The sequence below is a fragment of the Crotalus tigris genome, unplaced genomic scaffold (genome assembly GCF_016545835.1).
Source record: "Crotalus tigris isolate CLP2741 ecotype Arizona unplaced genomic scaffold, ASM1654583v1 scf7180000019007.31208882:3723066, whole genome shotgun sequence".
Lineage (NCBI taxonomy): Eukaryota > Metazoa > Chordata > Lepidosauria > Squamata > Viperidae > Crotalus > Crotalus tigris.
Genome location: NW_024097321.1, coordinates 2,928,568 through 2,945,589, shown reverse-complemented (window position 1 = coordinate 2,945,589; position 17,022 = coordinate 2,928,568). Strand labels below are relative to the sequence as shown.

At 35.8% G+C, this 17,022-nt stretch overlaps 1 protein-coding gene across 4 annotated transcripts in view; it reads right to left on the bottom strand.

Annotated features, from left to right (window-relative positions):
- FNDC1 (fibronectin type III domain containing 1) overlaps positions 1-17,022 on the bottom strand; it is a 77,052-nt gene that overhangs the window by 2,313 nt on the left and 57,717 nt on the right. For all 4 annotated transcript variants that reach the window (XM_039358292.1, XM_039358293.1, XM_039358296.1 and 1 more), the window contains exons 14-19: positions 15,520-15,750; positions 14,322-14,430; positions 7,703-7,782; positions 5,158-5,187; positions 2,313-2,474; positions 830-952 (exon numbers count right to left, since the gene is read on the bottom strand). In XM_039358292.1, coding sequence (XP_039214226.1) covers positions 830-952; positions 2,313-2,474; positions 5,158-5,187; positions 7,703-7,782; positions 14,322-14,430; positions 15,520-15,750 — 735 coding nt within the window. The remainder of the gene's footprint in view (positions 1-829; positions 953-2,312; positions 2,475-5,157; positions 5,188-7,702; positions 7,783-14,321; positions 14,431-15,519; positions 15,751-17,022) is intronic.

The window sequence follows — 17,022 nt, the reverse complement described above, 5'->3', positions numbered from 1 at the left end:
CTGCTTAGACAGCACTGTGAAGTGGTATATAAGTCTAAGTGCTATTGCTATTGCTATTTTTCCTGCAATCTGAAAAAAGTTGCAGAGGTGTGTTCTGGCTCTGCCCCACCAATCAGAGGTGACCAATGGAAAGAAGAGAACACATAAGGCAGAAATATCAGTGCTAGCAATAAAAAAGGGTAAAATTAAGAAATCAAAAGGAATCAAACTAAAGATAACCATTTTCAAATGATAGACAAGCCGGTAGAAAGAAGTGAAATGTTTAAAATGTTAACAATTCTCAGCACTCCTTTCCACATGGATGGAGGGCTACCTGGAATGCTGTCTTCTGTGCTATGTCCATTACTTCAGGATATTTTGTGATTCTTTTCGACAGTCAGCCCTATCTGGATCACTCACTCTTGCATAGAAAGCAAAGTACGACATGAAGCTAGCATTTCAGTAATTAAGTTATTTCCTTAAATGTGCTAAAATGCCAAGGTTCTAAAACATTTGCCAGTCACTGCCTAGACTGGAAATTAAATAATTTGTCATAAGCTTCCCCAGCGTGGTGCTTTGCTAATGTGTTCCATCTCTAATTCTGTTGCTGGTTTGGAGTTGACACCCCAATAGATGTGGAGAATACATTGAGGGAAGACTGGCTTGTAATACTGAACTGCCTGAACATATTTGCTGATGCATTGGGGGGACCTGGGAACAGAAAGTCCAACTTTAATATTACAAAAATCACAGTTTTTGTAGAACCAGACATAAACTGCCTTTCTTTTACAACTTGTATGCAATGTAAATCTCCAGACCCCCATCAAATTAATGTTGCACTTATTTTTACCTTGAATAGGAGGCAGAGCATTCACATAGGACTGTGGTCCTGTTCGTCCATCCAGGTGTGAATCTACAAACTGACAGTGATCTTCACCTCTTCCCCAACTATCCCCAATGCTGTAAAACATATCTGGAAAAAAGTGAGAAACACTTAGAATGTGTTTGCTGCAACCAAGACTATAAATCCAGAGAGAAGAATCTCCTGTCCCTTCCTTGGTAGTAACTTATTTATTATATTTATGAATTTCTGCAATAATAGGAGCATTATAATGAAATAATCCACTGGCACAGTATGAAAGTGAACCAGTGGTCCTTGCCAACATTCCTGCATTTGGTCAAAAATAGTTGGCTGAGAATCACAGTTAAAGTTTCTTGCCTTCAAGTGGCACATTTGCCATTGGGCTGGCAGCACTCTTTTTGTACTGTGGTTACCTTTTTTCAATTTGTTAGGAGCAATTAATATGTATATAATTAAGAACTTGCACTAAAATGAGGTAGCAGTATTCTTATTCCACATAAAACAGAAGATGGTACAAAAATGCATACATGAATGTATACAGAAATATTCTTCTCTAACTCACTGAATAGAATCAAGTCTAAGAATTACAATTAGAGATGAGTAAATGAGTTTATTTCCAGGCAGTTTCCCCCCCCCCATGTGTAAACCCTTAAGTCCACTTCATTCTGTTTCTACTGTATGATAACTTTTTTTTAAAAAAAAAACTTCTAGGTTACACACATACTATTTTAAGCATCTTCCCCTAAAAACAACCCATTTAAAATGTTTTCTATAATGATTTAAAAATTAAAACACAATTGTTGCTTCTTGGTCTGATTCTGATATGTAATGTTTCCTTTTAAAACGATGGGACTGATTCCATTTAAATCTGAGTTAAAACATTACAGCATCTCATTATGCACTTGCTGAAAATAAAGTAGTTGTTCTCAGATTTTCAAGGATTGTGAGGGAATGAGAAATCTCCAAATTTCCAAAACTGTGGTGAACTTAGCTGAAATGATTGAAACTGAACTGACATTTTGTATTATGTGACAAAGTGTAAATCTTTTGAATGATCTTACTAGGACATAGCACTGTTCAAACCAAAGCATTATGGAATGATACCATAGTCTACTAAGACACAGGCTTGTAACTCTTTGCAGGGGGACCCAAATCAAAATTTTAACACTGCAAAATATGGCTTTTTTTTGTTCCTGCTGCCATCTCACTCACTTGAAAGTGGATAAAGAACTCAAATAACAGAACTTCAGATTATCCCAAATTATTAAAACTGACTGGGAGACAATCCAAAGTGTTTTCAATACAGCATGTATCTTGGATAGGATTAAAAGAAATGGGCAAAAAAGACTGAACTATTTACTGTACTCCAGCCAATAGTTTGGATACATTTTAATCATACAAGGTAATCACATTTATTTTCGAAGCTTTACTATATCTTAGTCCAGCGCTGACAGATCACCCAAATACATACCTCTTAGATCATCACTGAGGTAAATCTTGTATCTCAATGAATTACAAAGAACAACACCTACAAATTTCCTGTACCACGTCCGTTTCACATATTGTTTTCCACTGCATTCTGAGTATGTAGGATCGTATCTAAAATTGAATGGGATCCAGATGGGTTCACCACCTACAAAACAGATTAAAATCTTGACTATGAAATATGATCATATTAACTTAAGAATAACTTACTAAATGTTACTACTTGACCAGACCAGTTCACAATCTACTAAAATGGATTTACTTTGATTTGGAAGTGATCATACACCCATAGTGATATAAGTGGACGTAGATTACTAAATGGTGAGGAAGCTTTTTGTTTCCTTCATAATGGCTCTCCATACCACTGCAAGTTGTCTGGAAGGAGTCTGAATGAATAATAAGCCTGAATAACACATTCCATTAGAGAGAGGTTCTCTGAAGATGGGCTCCAGCACAAGTCCAAAAGCTCAGAAGGCTAAACTTTGGTCCTGGTGACCAACCCAGATTGGATCCTGCAACATTATCCTGGAACACATATATTTGCCTTCATTCGAAGTCTGAATGGTTACACTGCAAACCACAATCTGAACCACAATGGATCAAGAAACTCTTCAGTGTGTATTCAACATTCACAACAAAATCTGGCAACCTGCAATACGCTCCAAAAGATTATGGGAATTATCTATCTTTCTTTTTGAAACCAACTGTTCTTATTTTACAGACTGAGTGCTCTGACATGTAAACTTAAGCCTGAATGGACTCTCCTAATTTTTAAAATTATTAGAGTTTAGAAGTACAAAAGAAAACACCAAAGAACTGCCTTCTCAGCCTTAAAAATCAGGGTAGTTATGTGTGTGGGAGAGACCTCTGCCTGCATCAGTGCAGGAAATCATTAGGTTAATTTGCACAAAATACTTCCAATTTAAGCATCTGATCTAGTAGTATCCCTAGCAGGTAATATAATAGCACATAAAAGTGCATTCTTGCTTACAATGGCTTTTGCTTCTAAAATATGAGCTTTCCCTATATTCTCTGCTCTCTTGCACTGGTGGCAGCGGTTCCATGGCTTGAGAATCATATTTTTTTAAAAGGAGGGGAAACACCTACCACAGCACTATTTGGCCTTTTCAACTTGGAAAAAGGCATAAGCCTACAGACAGACTTCAAATGACGAATAACATGCAAAGATAAGCCCATTGAGCTCTGACTGAAATTTCTACACCAAGCTTCTCACTTTTCCTAGCATTTCAGCCACAATGTTATTTGAAAAAGGAGAAAAAGGAAAGGAGAAAGAGACCTATACAATGAATCTGGATCACAACATTCCACATTCTTGTGCTCTTCATCAGCAGAGTGGTTTCCCATGAAGAGGTGCCAGTGAAATCGACCATATACCACTACAGTTGCTGTTGTGAAGCCAGCCATATGGTTTCTGTTAGGCACTCAAAGCAACTTGCAAGAATTATTTGGCACTTTCTGCATTTTAAATATTAAACATGAAAACCCAGGAACAAATTATGATTCCAAGACATAATTTTAATCCATTGTATGATAACATTGTGCTAAAAATATATTAAATGTCAAGTTAAGCAGTCATTATCTTGAATTACATAAGGAAAGATGCACTGCAATATTCTAATCTAGATCGCTTCTAGAACTATAACAAACACACAAAAGTCACTAACCTGAAATATTGTTTACTAACTTGATAAATAGATATAGAATTCTGCTCTTCCTCTACTCCAAGAACTGATGAACTCTTTGGAGTTTTCTGGAGTGTAGCCACTCCATCAAATTTTGATGTTATATTGGAACTTTTAGTGTGACAGAAAGCAAAATGACTAATTACATAGAGAGCCAATTATATTGATAGTACTTAAATTTTAATTAGTCTAATCTAATTATAATAAACTGGCTTAAACAAAGTGTAGGTCTCCTTCAGATGGCCCCATTAAAATGCTATCCACTAGTCATTTTTAAGGTAGACTAGATTAAGATGCTAGAGGTATGAATGCTAATACATGATGATGATGTTGATGATGATGATGATGTTACAGTAACAGAATCTTGCATCTCTGAATGTGTGCTTCCCCTCTTTCTCCCTTTATCTTTATGAGAATTAGGAAAGAACATGTCTGAGATGCTACTCAAATTATATTTCTGCTCTGGACTCAAATTCCTTTTATCTAACCATTGTCTTGGTTGTGGTTTTTTCACTGGTTCCTCCAAGTTATACATTTGAAGTGTGTGTGTGTGTGTGGCTCTCAGAAGCCTAAGTGATCAATAGGACCTGAACGAATCCTAATTCCTGAATGTCATGCATCAATGAAGCATGCCAGATCAGGCTGATAGCCAATGATATGTTGGGAGAAAAGAGAAAATATTACTTTGGAACAGACTCCCTCAGATAGTGGAGGTGGATGAGACAAAGGCAACATCATGACACAGCAGAAAAAAGGAGTAACTGTAGTATATTCATGCAGTGGTTAGAGAACTGTGAAGAAGCTGTCCTGACTTAACACCTGTCATTTCATTATTTCAAGGGCAAGTGTGGCTCTCAAACAAAATAAAGTTCTGTGATTATGCTATAAGGGTTCTTAAGGTGAGGATACTCTTCCAAACTTTGATTTCCACTGATTTCCTTCCTTCCTTCCTTCCTTCCTTCCTTCCTTCCTTCCTTCCTTCCTTCCTTCCTTCCTTCCTTCCTTCTCCTCTCCTCTCCTCTCCTCTCCTCTCCTCTCCTCGTCATCATAGATATTAAATCACAGTTTTAATCTATGCCACTCTCAGGAGAAAGTAACAAAGCACCAGAAAGCAAAACTGAGACTTACCTGGCGGTCTGACAATAAGAAGAGGATTATCTGAAAGGAAATAACAAGGAAATGTTTCAATTATTTATTCTAAAATTCAGCATCCAAAAATAAGACGACAGGTAATTTCTAAATCTTGTTTATTTGTATAATCTGTATCCTGCTTAATTTCATAAACTCTGAATGGCTCACATACAATATCATATAGAAATCAATTAAAGCAACAAATGAAATTAAAAACAGTATGATATACTTCAAAAACTTGACAAAACAGCAGCATTTTTATCACCTTCTTACACTGGAGGGTCATTTTTTATTTTATTTTATTTTATTTTATGCTCCCACTCCTCTTAATATCTCTGATGAAGGAGGCCTGAAGCAGTGCTATCCTTTGTAATTTCTCCACTATTTTAAAATATACAATCATTAAACCTTATCTCCTTTGACTCCTCTTCGTTGGCTTTTTCTTTTAAAGTCTCTACATATAGTATATCCCTTTCTTCATTGTACTTACCATCTTTTACCTCTTTTTTATTGATTTTATTGTAGCTTTTTTATTGCTGTGAGCTGCCCAGCCATTGAGAGTCAGGCAGCATACAAGTTTAATAAATTAATATGGTTTATTGCACAGTCAGCCAGATGTTTAGAACGGATAAGGCATTTTATCCACCAGCTGAGCCTTTCCCATGGACTGGGATAGGTAGATATTATTTGATGGTATTAAAGGTATTGTTGCAAGATGTATGCTGTTCTAAGCAAGCTGCGTTTTGCAAATGACTGATGGTGACCTTATTAATGCTGATGGTGATCAAATGGTGCTCCAGCTGCTTTGCGATTTTATTCTGTTTTTGACAATGAAATTTCCATATTTGAACTTTTCACTGCCATGGATGGTAATCACAGGCTCTTTATTAAAATACTGGTATTAATATAATACACATTTACTACTAATTCAGTGAAATGATTCTTTAGTAAGTGTAAACACTTATTTTAAAAGTCTCTTTTAATCAATCTAATCAACCTAAGTATCTGCAGGCTCCTGGTGCTTTCAAGACAATTAGGGAAACAACATCACTGCTCCATGCTTCAATCTGTGCCTCTTTTCATGTGCATGGGACCTCACTATGCATATACACAAAAGGGGCAAGGCTTACGGTACAATGATGTAATTGCTGTCTTTGTCAAGCAGACTTGTTGATTCCCTTGCAGATATAGGTGCTAACTAATTAAGGCAGGGGTGTCAAACTGCCAGCCCACGGGCTGGCTGCGTCATGCCAAAACCGCACCCACCCCATTGCTGGCAATGGAAAAAAAGTCACAATACGTCACGACATGTCACATGACATTGTGAGTTTGACACCCCTGAATTAAGGCTTCAACTCATTTTTTCCAGGAATCAATGTGGAAGTACTCAATTGGACATTACTTTTACATCCCTCATATGCAAAGATTCCTACTCTAAATCTATAACAAGAACTATTGAGTTGATTTGGAGGCAGATTTTTGAAAGATAGTTATGTACATGAATTCCAAGTCAGGAACTCAAGAATCTAAGGTTAGGAGGAAAAATAACCTTGGAGTTATCCAGAGTTAGTTTAAAGTGTTAACCCCATTGTGTTTTGTTGTTACATTGTGCCAAATGACCTATGCTCAACCTTGCAAGTAAAAATAGCATGGAAAAATATGTCTATCACTGGACATATTTTGAAATTATTTAAAAGCCTTTGATTTCAAAGAACAGAATCAGCTTTATGAAATGAAAACAAGCTTCAACCCAGAAGGAGGAAAAAATCTAAAAGAAAAATTGTTTCCCAAACTTTTTTTACGGACACAATTGCTTCAAATTACTCAGCTGCTCAGGATTAAAAGAAAGAAAGAAAAACTATTGTGAAGTGTCTTGCCAAGCAAGCAGCAGAAATGGAATTTCCTCTTTTTATTTTTTAATTTAATCTTTTTTCCACTTAAGGGTAAAGATATATAGGTAAACTTTTTTTTTTGTGCTGAGATTGACCCCTGATGACCTAATAATGGAAATAGCCATGTAGTTTTCCTGAGAAGAAAATAGAACTGGTCTGCCATTCATTTTCTTTATTATCAGGATAGCAAAAACTAAATCCACATTGGGCAATCTGAGAAGCTATTAGAAAACATTGATGTTGGCTCTCTGCGTAGAAAGAGCCACATCTGAAGCACAAACTCACTCCTGTTTGGCCGGAGACAATCAGCACTTTGTCATTTTGTTTTTGTTACTTCGGTTCTAACCAACCTCCCTGATTGGTACTGTCCAGATGTGCAAATTCAAATCCCAGAATCCTCAACAATAGCCATTCTAACCGGAGAAGTTTGGAAATAAATCCACATATCTGAAGAAAGCTCAGGTTGGGCAAAGCTGTCTTTATTTCTTAACATTATTCCTCCTCCTCCTCCTCCTCCTTTACTGTATAGTCCTTTGAACATTCCTGTTGTCCTTTGTTTTTATTCTGAAGTCTTAATACACATTGGATTATGGTTGACAGTGCAGTTTAAAACTTGTTTTATATTTTAATATTATATGAAACCACCATACCAGATTCAGTGACATAGGAGATAGATGAACTTATAGGACCATAACCATATGGATTTGTTGCTTGGACCTTAAAGTAATACCTAAATCAAGGAAAGACAGAAAATGAGCATCCATTAAAATGGCAGAATAATAACAGCTTATGGTAATAAAATTAGACAAATTCTGAACAGGCTTTAGAAGGAATGCTGAAAAGTTCCACAAAAGATATTAAATACACCTTGGTTTTTTGGAGGCACCTCTAATGATAGCTTCATCAAAAAGTTTTATTCAGTCATGAAACCATGCAAGAACCAACAGAATTTGATAATGAGCAAAGAGCAGACAGTGGTGAAACATAATAGGTGAAGTGTTTAAATATCCAGCATTATCTCAAGCACTATGTTTACTTTCTGTGAGATTGGTTGATGTAGACAGATGGAAGTCATCAAATGTTAAACAGCCATATTAAATTCTGTGGCATGGGCACATCCATGAATTAGCCCATACTTTCCTTGGAAGGAGATGTATCAATATCTTCCCAAAGAGTTGGGGGCAAAAGAAAAATCTGGTGAATAAAAATAGTCTTCTGCATATCCCTTGTAAAGTATATAAAAGCCACCTTGTCAATTTGAGCGGCTCCAATTGCCGGCCTTATTTTAATTCTGAGCTGGAAGGATAAACTGTCTGATATCTGGTTTAAACTGAGCCCTTGGTTGTTCTATATGCACTGTTAGCTAACCAGTGCACATTTATTTTGATAAATGTCCAGTTGACATAATATCCAAAAGCTGCCTCTGCACATGTATTTAGGCCCAGCCACTTCAGATTGTTTGGAAGAAAGAGAAGTACATCCCTTGAGCAATGAATTATATATTGACACTTGCCATATTCTCAAATATCCAATTGAAAGATAGGTGTCCTTTCAAAACTCTCAGAACTGTGGAATTGAAAGGGCCATAAATTCTTGTATTGAAGGAAAAGAGAAGTTTGGGCCAGTCACTGTTTCTCAGCTCCTGGAAGATTGCAGTGGCAAACTACCTCTGAAAATCTTTCCCAAAAAAACCTACAGGAACTAGTTCAGATGGTCACTAGGAGTTAACAGTGATTTGAAGGCACACAGATCTTCAAAGGCACAAACTCTAAGGCACAAAGTCATAATGCAATATAAGGACATTTTAATAGAATAATTGTATTGTTGGGGTTCTTTAAGCTTGATTTTTTATTTACAGGTGTTTCACTTCTCTAGAGGCTACTCTAGTAAGTAGCTTCATCAATATAGAGATTTTGGGGAAAGATTTCCATAATTTTTCAGTTGATCTGTTTAAATAATAGTCTTTGACAGAGAAAATGCTACCCAAAATTGGGTGAATCTCATTGCCAACATCCTCTTCAATTTCTAATTGTTTTACAGACAAATCTGATATGAATACAGTTCAGGTCCCAGGACTTCAGACTAGAAGTTGGGCTGAAGAGAAATAATAATAAAAAACTAATGTTGAAAAAGAGCTGACATCATAAATGATTCATTTTTGGACAAAAATTACATTCAGTAATTAGAAAAAGAACTGCTATAACAAACAGATCATGCCAAACCAATCTTATTTTATTCTTTGATAAGGTGACTAAACTAGTAGACCAGCAAAATGCTGTGGACGTAGAATACTTAGATTTCAGTAAGGCATTTGATAAAGTAGACCACAACCAACTCCTTGGTAAGCTAGAAAAAGGTGGAATAGGCAACATATCCACCAGATGGATCTGTAGCTGGCTGGCAAACTGTACTCAATGAGTAGTCCTCAATGGCACTACAGCTACATGGAGAGAAGTAAGCAGGGCTCTATCTTAGGCCCAATACTCTTCAATATCTTCATAAATGACTTAGATAAGGGAATTGAAAGGGAACTCATCAAATTTGTAGATGATACGAAACTGGCAGGAGTAGCCAACACCCCAGAAGACAAACTCAGGATCCAAAAAAGATCTGAACAATGAGCCCTATCCAACAAAATGAGCCCTATCCAACAAAATGAGTTTCAGTGTGAAGAAAAGCAAAGTCTTATATTTAGGCAGGAAAAATCAAAGGTACAAGTACAGATTAGGCGAGACCTGACTTAAAAACAGTAACTGTGAGAGGGATCTTGGAGTCCTATCAGACAATCACTTGACTGAGCCAGCCATGTGCAACAGCAGCCAAAAAAGCTAATACAATCCTGGATTGTATAAACAGAGGCATAGAATCAAGAATACACGAAGTATTAGTACCGTTTTATAAAACCCTAGTAAGACCACGCCTGGAATACTGCAGCCAGTTTTGGTCACCATATCACAAAAAAGATGTTGAGAGTCTGGAAAAAGTTCAGAGAAGAGCAACTAAGATGTTCAAGGCCTGGAGACTAAAATATATGAAGAACGGCTGCAGGACTTGTATTTGGCTAGTCTAAAGAAAAGAAGAAATAGGGGAGACATGATAGCAGTATTCCAGTATTTGAGGGGCTGCCACAAAGAAGAGGGGGTCACGTTATTCACCAAAGCACCAGAAGGCAGAACAGAAACAATGGTTGGAAACTCATCAAAGAGAGAAGCAACCTGGAATTAAGGAGAAACTTCCTGACAGTGAGGACAATTAACCAGTGAAACAGCTTGCCTTGAGAAATTGTGGGTGCTCCATCACTGGAGATTTTCAAGAAGAGACTAGACAGTCACTTGTCTGTTATGGTATAGGTTCTCTTGCTTGAGCAGGCGGCAGGACTAGAAGATCTCCAAGGTCCCTTCCAATTCTATTCTATTCTATTCTATTCTATTCTATTCTATTCTATTCTATTCTATTCTAGTCTAGTCTAGTCTAGTCTAGTCTAGTCTAGTCTATTCTAGTCTATTCTAGTCTAGTCTATTCTAGTCTAGTCTAGTCTAAGATAAATAAGTAAGTAATTGAATTGCACACAGTATTATAATTCCTATTTGGTTTTGGACTTGATTACTACTTCTGAAATTCATTAATGGTTACTTTATATGACCAGAGTTCCAATATGATGGAAAGCAAAAACAAATTCCTTAATTTTAATTGAAGAAAATATTAAAATATATTATTTGATCCATAGATCTGGTTTAATTATTTAAAACCTATCATGTGGTCTGTTTTCCAAAAAGAAAAAAATACAGATCAGCTTAGATACAATATTCCTTGTCTTCCAATACTGTAAAAGGATAGCAAATAAAAATTAATTAAGAAAGAATCATAGTAGAATAAGAAAACTCTAAGGAGTATTTAAAGTTGAATTTTACCCAAAATCTGAATATATAAAGCAGCATTCAGCAGCAATTGCAACTCACAAGAAAGCAACTGATTTTGTTTAAAAAGGGCAACTTTTTAAAATAATAGAATATTTCAGTTTATAGATGCTCTGGATAGCTGAGACAATGCTATCCATTTTTAAAGTAAATTATATTAAAAATAAAACCATATTCTTCTTTTCAGAGAAATAAATATAGTATAAACACTATGGCAAAGTATTTTAAACTTGATAGATTAAGCAATTTGCAACATAGTTCGAGATTTAGCACAATCCATCATGATTCTGAGTTCCAAATTTTTTTAGCCAACCTTGGCTGATCCTTGGTTAAACAGGATTGGCCCTGATTGGAAGTTGGATGGAGGAATTCCAGAGCTTCTGACTAGACTGGAAAGTTGGAAAAACATAGCAAATTACTGGTGTAACACTGCCACGAACGTCGGCAGGAAAGAGTAATCAGGAATTAAGTTCAATGTGACGGTGTTTATGTTTCTACTTAAGTGTCTACAGATTATTTTTACATGTTGCTAAGTGTGAATTTTAAGTAGGTAAGATCTGAGGTGTTAGAAGGCAGTTATCAAACAGCTGCAGAGCTTAGAAGGTACAGAGGATAATAATAAGCAAGAAGAAGAAGAAAATCTTAACTCTTATATTGCATTAAAACAATGGTGTGTCAATTATTTGTATATTTTAATCTATTTCTGACTATATTAAAATTTATACTAAATGAAATTATTACAGCAATTAAACAATTAAAAGTAGGCAAAGCACCGGGTACTGATGGACTGACATCAATTTATTATAAAACTTTGATAGATGATATGATAGAACCTTTAAAGGAACTTTTTAATGATATATTACAGGGATTAGAGACACCACCCGCCCCCCCCGTCTTGGGGTAGGGCTTTTATATCTTTGATCCCAAAAGAGGATCAAGATCTTATTTTACTAAAAAATTATAGACCTATATCTCTTTTGAATGTAGATTATAATTTTTTTTCCAAAATTTTAGCTAATAGACTTATGATTATATTGAATCAAGTAATACATACGGATCAAACAGGTTTTATAACCGGAAGATACATGATATTATCATATTTGGTGGTCATGTAAAAGTATAAAAGTTTTTTGGATCAAGATATGGTGGAATATTCAAAGAATTTTTAATAGAAGGATAAAATTTACTCCACAATTGTTTTTGTTAGGTATTGTATCTGATTGTGATGATAAAGAAATTATTTTAATGTTAAACTTAATTACAGCGGCAAGGTTGTTGATAGGACAATATTGGAAGAAGGAATTTTTGCCGACGTTGGAGGAATGGTTTTTTAAAGTTTTTTATTTATCTGAAATGGCAAAAATTTCGGCTTATTTGAAAGATCAAACGCAAGAGAAATATTTATTGGATAAACTTTATACAGTTTAAGTATGATATTAGAAAATATTATTTAGCTTTTGAATAATCTATATTTAAAGTTTAAGATAATGATTAGAAATGTAGACTTGTTTTGTCTTTTTTTTTCTTCTTTTTTTCTTTTTTTTTCTTCTTTTTATATATATTGGAGTTAAAGTATTTAAAAATTTGCTTTTTGAATGTAGTTATATTTGTTTGAATTGTATTCAAGTATAAATGGTTTTTTTTTTAGTTCTAGTTAACCCTGTATTCAGCTCTGGGAAGAAGGGGGGAGGGTTTTGGGGGGGGGCTGGGAGAGAGTGGGTGAGGGATTTTATTGTAAAATTGTAAAAATTTATAATTAAAAAAAAATTATACTAAATGAATGACTGTACAGAGTAAAATACTTTAGCCAGGTATTTAACAAGCAAAAGGCTAAAACTCAATTGAATAAGTAGGCATAAGATCCTTCAATCAGAAACCACAACAAAATGGGAGGACCGCACTGCAGGCAGCTCAGTTTCTGTGAATCAGAATTTCCTCACAATCTGCACATAATCATCAACACATGGATTGAAGCTAGCTTAAACTCCCAGTTCAGGTTGCTAAACTGCAGAAATTTTACAGTGGTTGAGGGGCAATTTTAAAGTCACAAGACAAGGGGCTATGTTTGCGTAGGAGAAACACTGCACTGGTGGTGCCGATGATAGTTAGCTGTCAAAGAAAAGGCAAAGGCTTCAATCCTATCCTGAAATTCTGTTTCCCTATTATACAGTCTAGAGCAGGAGCATCTTGGTTAACAAATATAAGCAACTGAGCAGAATGACTTGAGGACAAATGAGTTCTTGGTGCTTTCTGAGCTTGGTTGAACCAAACTCAGAGAACACCAAGGGCCCCTCATTTCACGTCTGAGCTACACATGTTCTCCTTTATTGGTATTAATTAGTTCCTCATATGCTAGTGTCACTGCTATATTTTTTAATATGTTGTCGTGATTCCGGATTGTTCCCCAGATTCTGAAAGATGAACATCTTTGCCTACAACGTCCCCCCACAATTGGGTATTGTCAGACTCAGATGCTTGGCCTTATTCTCAGCACTGTGGGTGCAAAAACGATTGTGCCCAATAAGGAGCAGAGGGAAAATGCTTAACAGCTACAAAATGCTCCAATGAAAGTCTATGGAGATTCTCAATCACCCAGATCATGGTAGTCCCAAAAGTGCTTTTCAAAAAGCAACTGGACTTTCTTTCCAGTTGCCTTTTGAACGGCACCTTTGGTCTCCAATGAAAGACTCCAAGTGGAGAATACTGGAGCTTAGTGGAAAAGAGGACACAAGCAGTGGTATTCATAACAATCCATAATGATATCACAATGACAACGTACAAAATGACATCACTTACATTATGACATCATAGTCCTTGATGCAAGTACATTTGAAGGGGAGGCAAAAATCAAGTTTAAGTTAACTTTCCATGCTGAATTTTTTTTTTGAGTCTTCCTAAATCTTTGTGCTCATCAGAGATTCTGGACACTGTACTTCCTATTCATCTGGGTAAATTATTTAGGAGTACAAAGCAAACACATGATATTTTCAGTTCCTCCTTTCCCAAACATCTACTGCCGCATTTGCCTGCAACTTTGATAACTTGTGAAAGGATACAGGAGGAGATTAAGTAGCAAATAAAAGAGCTGGTACAAATCCAAGATAGACTTGGTGACTGAGTTGGATTCATAACGGTTATGGGATTTTGGAAAGTCTACTCAGTTCCTGACTTCAAATGGTTAAGACATGGATTTCGCATATCTAACACACACATACCACACCCATCGCATGCAGGATGGGTGTGGTATGTGTGTGTTAGATATGATGATTTCCAAGACATCTTTCAACTGTAAATGTGTTTCTATATCCATTTCCCTCCCCACCCCTCCAAATCATGTCTTTTGGAATAATACCTTGTATTTGGCTTCAAGTTTTCAATGGGTAAATTAGTGCTTGCTGCACTCTTGGTTGACCATTTGTTCCTAATGACATCTTCATAGGATGCGCTGTAAACTAAATAACCTGTCAAGAAAAAGATGACATGGATGTGTTAGACCCCAGTGTACTTCAGTAGCCTAATACATCATGCAGCATCATATTTTCAAAGCTGGACAGAATTCCTATTTCTGCCAAGAAGACGTGGCAGCAAAACTAGGTGGGGAACATCAATCAACATCATGCAAGTAGGCATTAGCTATCTATATGCATTAACTATGCCCATGTCCAATAAAGATGTAGAACACTTTGGATTCTACCAGAAAAAAATGCTTCAAAATGTGCATCATTAAAGCATCGGACCTTTTCCCAAGATCATATGGCTCCTATAAACCTTTGAAAAATCCTAATGTCCACATTCCTAATGTCACTTTCTCTCAGCCCCCAGAAGAAGGCAATAGCAAACCACTCCTAAAGGTCTTGCCAAGAAGACTCAAGGACTAGTCCGGGCGATTGCTAGAAGTCAAGACTGACTTGATGGTGTCAATAAATAAATTTGTATTAGTGGAGGAAGAAAATAATAGCCATAGATAAGTGATCTTAGGCTTCTAAGGGTATTGAATCCTTCAACACTGTAATTTCCTACCTCTTTAGCAGCTTCTGGACTTTCCCATCAAGTAAAAGGGGTTCTGAATCCAGAAAATAAATTAGCAGTGTTTATGAAAGCAAAATGTAGAACACATACAAGACTGCCTATGTATCCTCAAATGAGAGCCTTCTCCAAGTACTATCAGATGTTGAAGTCTGATGTATATTTATAAGAGGAAGGGACTTTTCATGGTGGCACCCTAACTTTGAAAAAGCCTCTCAATTAAAAGATCAATCAATAAAGCCTCTCAAAAACAATATATATAAAGTAGAGATACTGATCCTCACATTATATTTTTTTAGTTGCATTTCAAGACACGTTTTATTTATTTAGTCATCTTAAAAAGAGATTAGCTCTGTAATTTAGGCCAAAATTTATTTTGTATTGGAAAGAAACCTGGAATATGATTGAATGAAAGGCATCAGGGAATTTATTGCAAAATAAATTGCAGAGAAGAAATAAAAAAATAGTTCTGTTCAATTCAGCCTCTATGACCAGTCCAACCTTTGCAACAAGCATTAGTGTACCTGTTACCAGATCTCCATGGGTAGGTGCAGCCCAGTCAACAATCACAAAAGAATGGCAGCCTTCCACAGCTACTATGGTGATGTTGTGAGGAGTCTTCGGAGATTGCATCCCTGTATTCTTTAAGTTCTTGGGAACAAGTTCATCCAGGCTCTCTACTTGGAAGTGATCTAGTGCCTCTGTCAAAGAACATGGAGCTGCTGGGTCTTTGTTTAGATAAGTCACATAAGGAGCTGGAAGAAACCACAAAAGGAGATCATACAGTTTAAAAGTTTGTGGTGGTGATAGATTAGTAAAAGGAACACTCAGTTTTGACATCCAGACAACTTTCCAAGACTAATTGAAAGTGCAAATTGGTTAAAATATGCATTAAAAAGGACAGTTCCTGAGCCTAGGAATTGTCTATTTTCCTATCATTTGCTAACTTTGCAAACTGGAAAGAAGATTTATTTTAAGTCTACAAAAAGAAAGAAACAGAAATTTAAGGGGATTTATTTAAAAGATGCACAAAAATGGGCTTAGGCACTGCACATATTTGTAGCAATGAATGAAGTGGGCAAGTTTCTGTAAGTGTAGAAAAATGAACCCCGAAAACATATTGCATATATAAAGGAATGCTGTGTTTGTTTGTTTTTAAAACTACAAATTATGAAAAAATACCTATTAAAAATGTACTGATGATGTTATCTAGTTTGAATAATGAAATGCCTGCAAGAAAATAACCAAGTTCAGAGAGCACCAAGGATCCCTCATACCAGGGGTCTTCAAACTTGGCCCTTTTATGACTTGTGGACTTCAACTCCCAGAATGGGAGGACTGCACTGCAGGCAGCTCAGTTTCTGTGAATCAGAGTTTCCTCACAATCTCATACCTATTAAAATGCCTGTACAGCAAATAAAGGGATTTACAAAGCTCTGTATATTAAACAAAGTTGCAAGCAACTACAAGGCTGGATTTTTTTTAAAACAAAAGCATCAGAATATACAATATATATATATATACCAATTTTTAAAAAGCATCAGAATATAAACTTTATATACCAATTAGGTTTCTGTTTAATGCTCCCACATAAATTGAGCTTTATCTTCTTTTTGAATAAACTCAGTACAACAGGTAAGCAATTGGTAGTATTAAATGTTGGCTCTTTCAGCAGCTACACCATCCTTAGAAGGAAGTTTAGGAAATAAGTAGGGTCTTATTAGTATCATTTTTAAGTAGTAGTAAGGCTGCTATTTGCATATGCCTCACAGCAACAATTCTGTCTCTTAAAAGTTTAGGATTTGGTTATTTATTTGTTAAAATTATATGCTGCCCATCTCACTATCCAAATGATTCTGGGTAGCTTATAATGACATAAAACATAACTATAAAAGCATTAACATTAGCGACAATTAAATAATAAAATAAATAAAAGCTAAGAGAATGGTTGTGATTATGATAGTCTCAACTAGGGATTGCTGTATTTTCAAACATGTGCTTAGAATCTGAGTACTTAAGGGTTAACC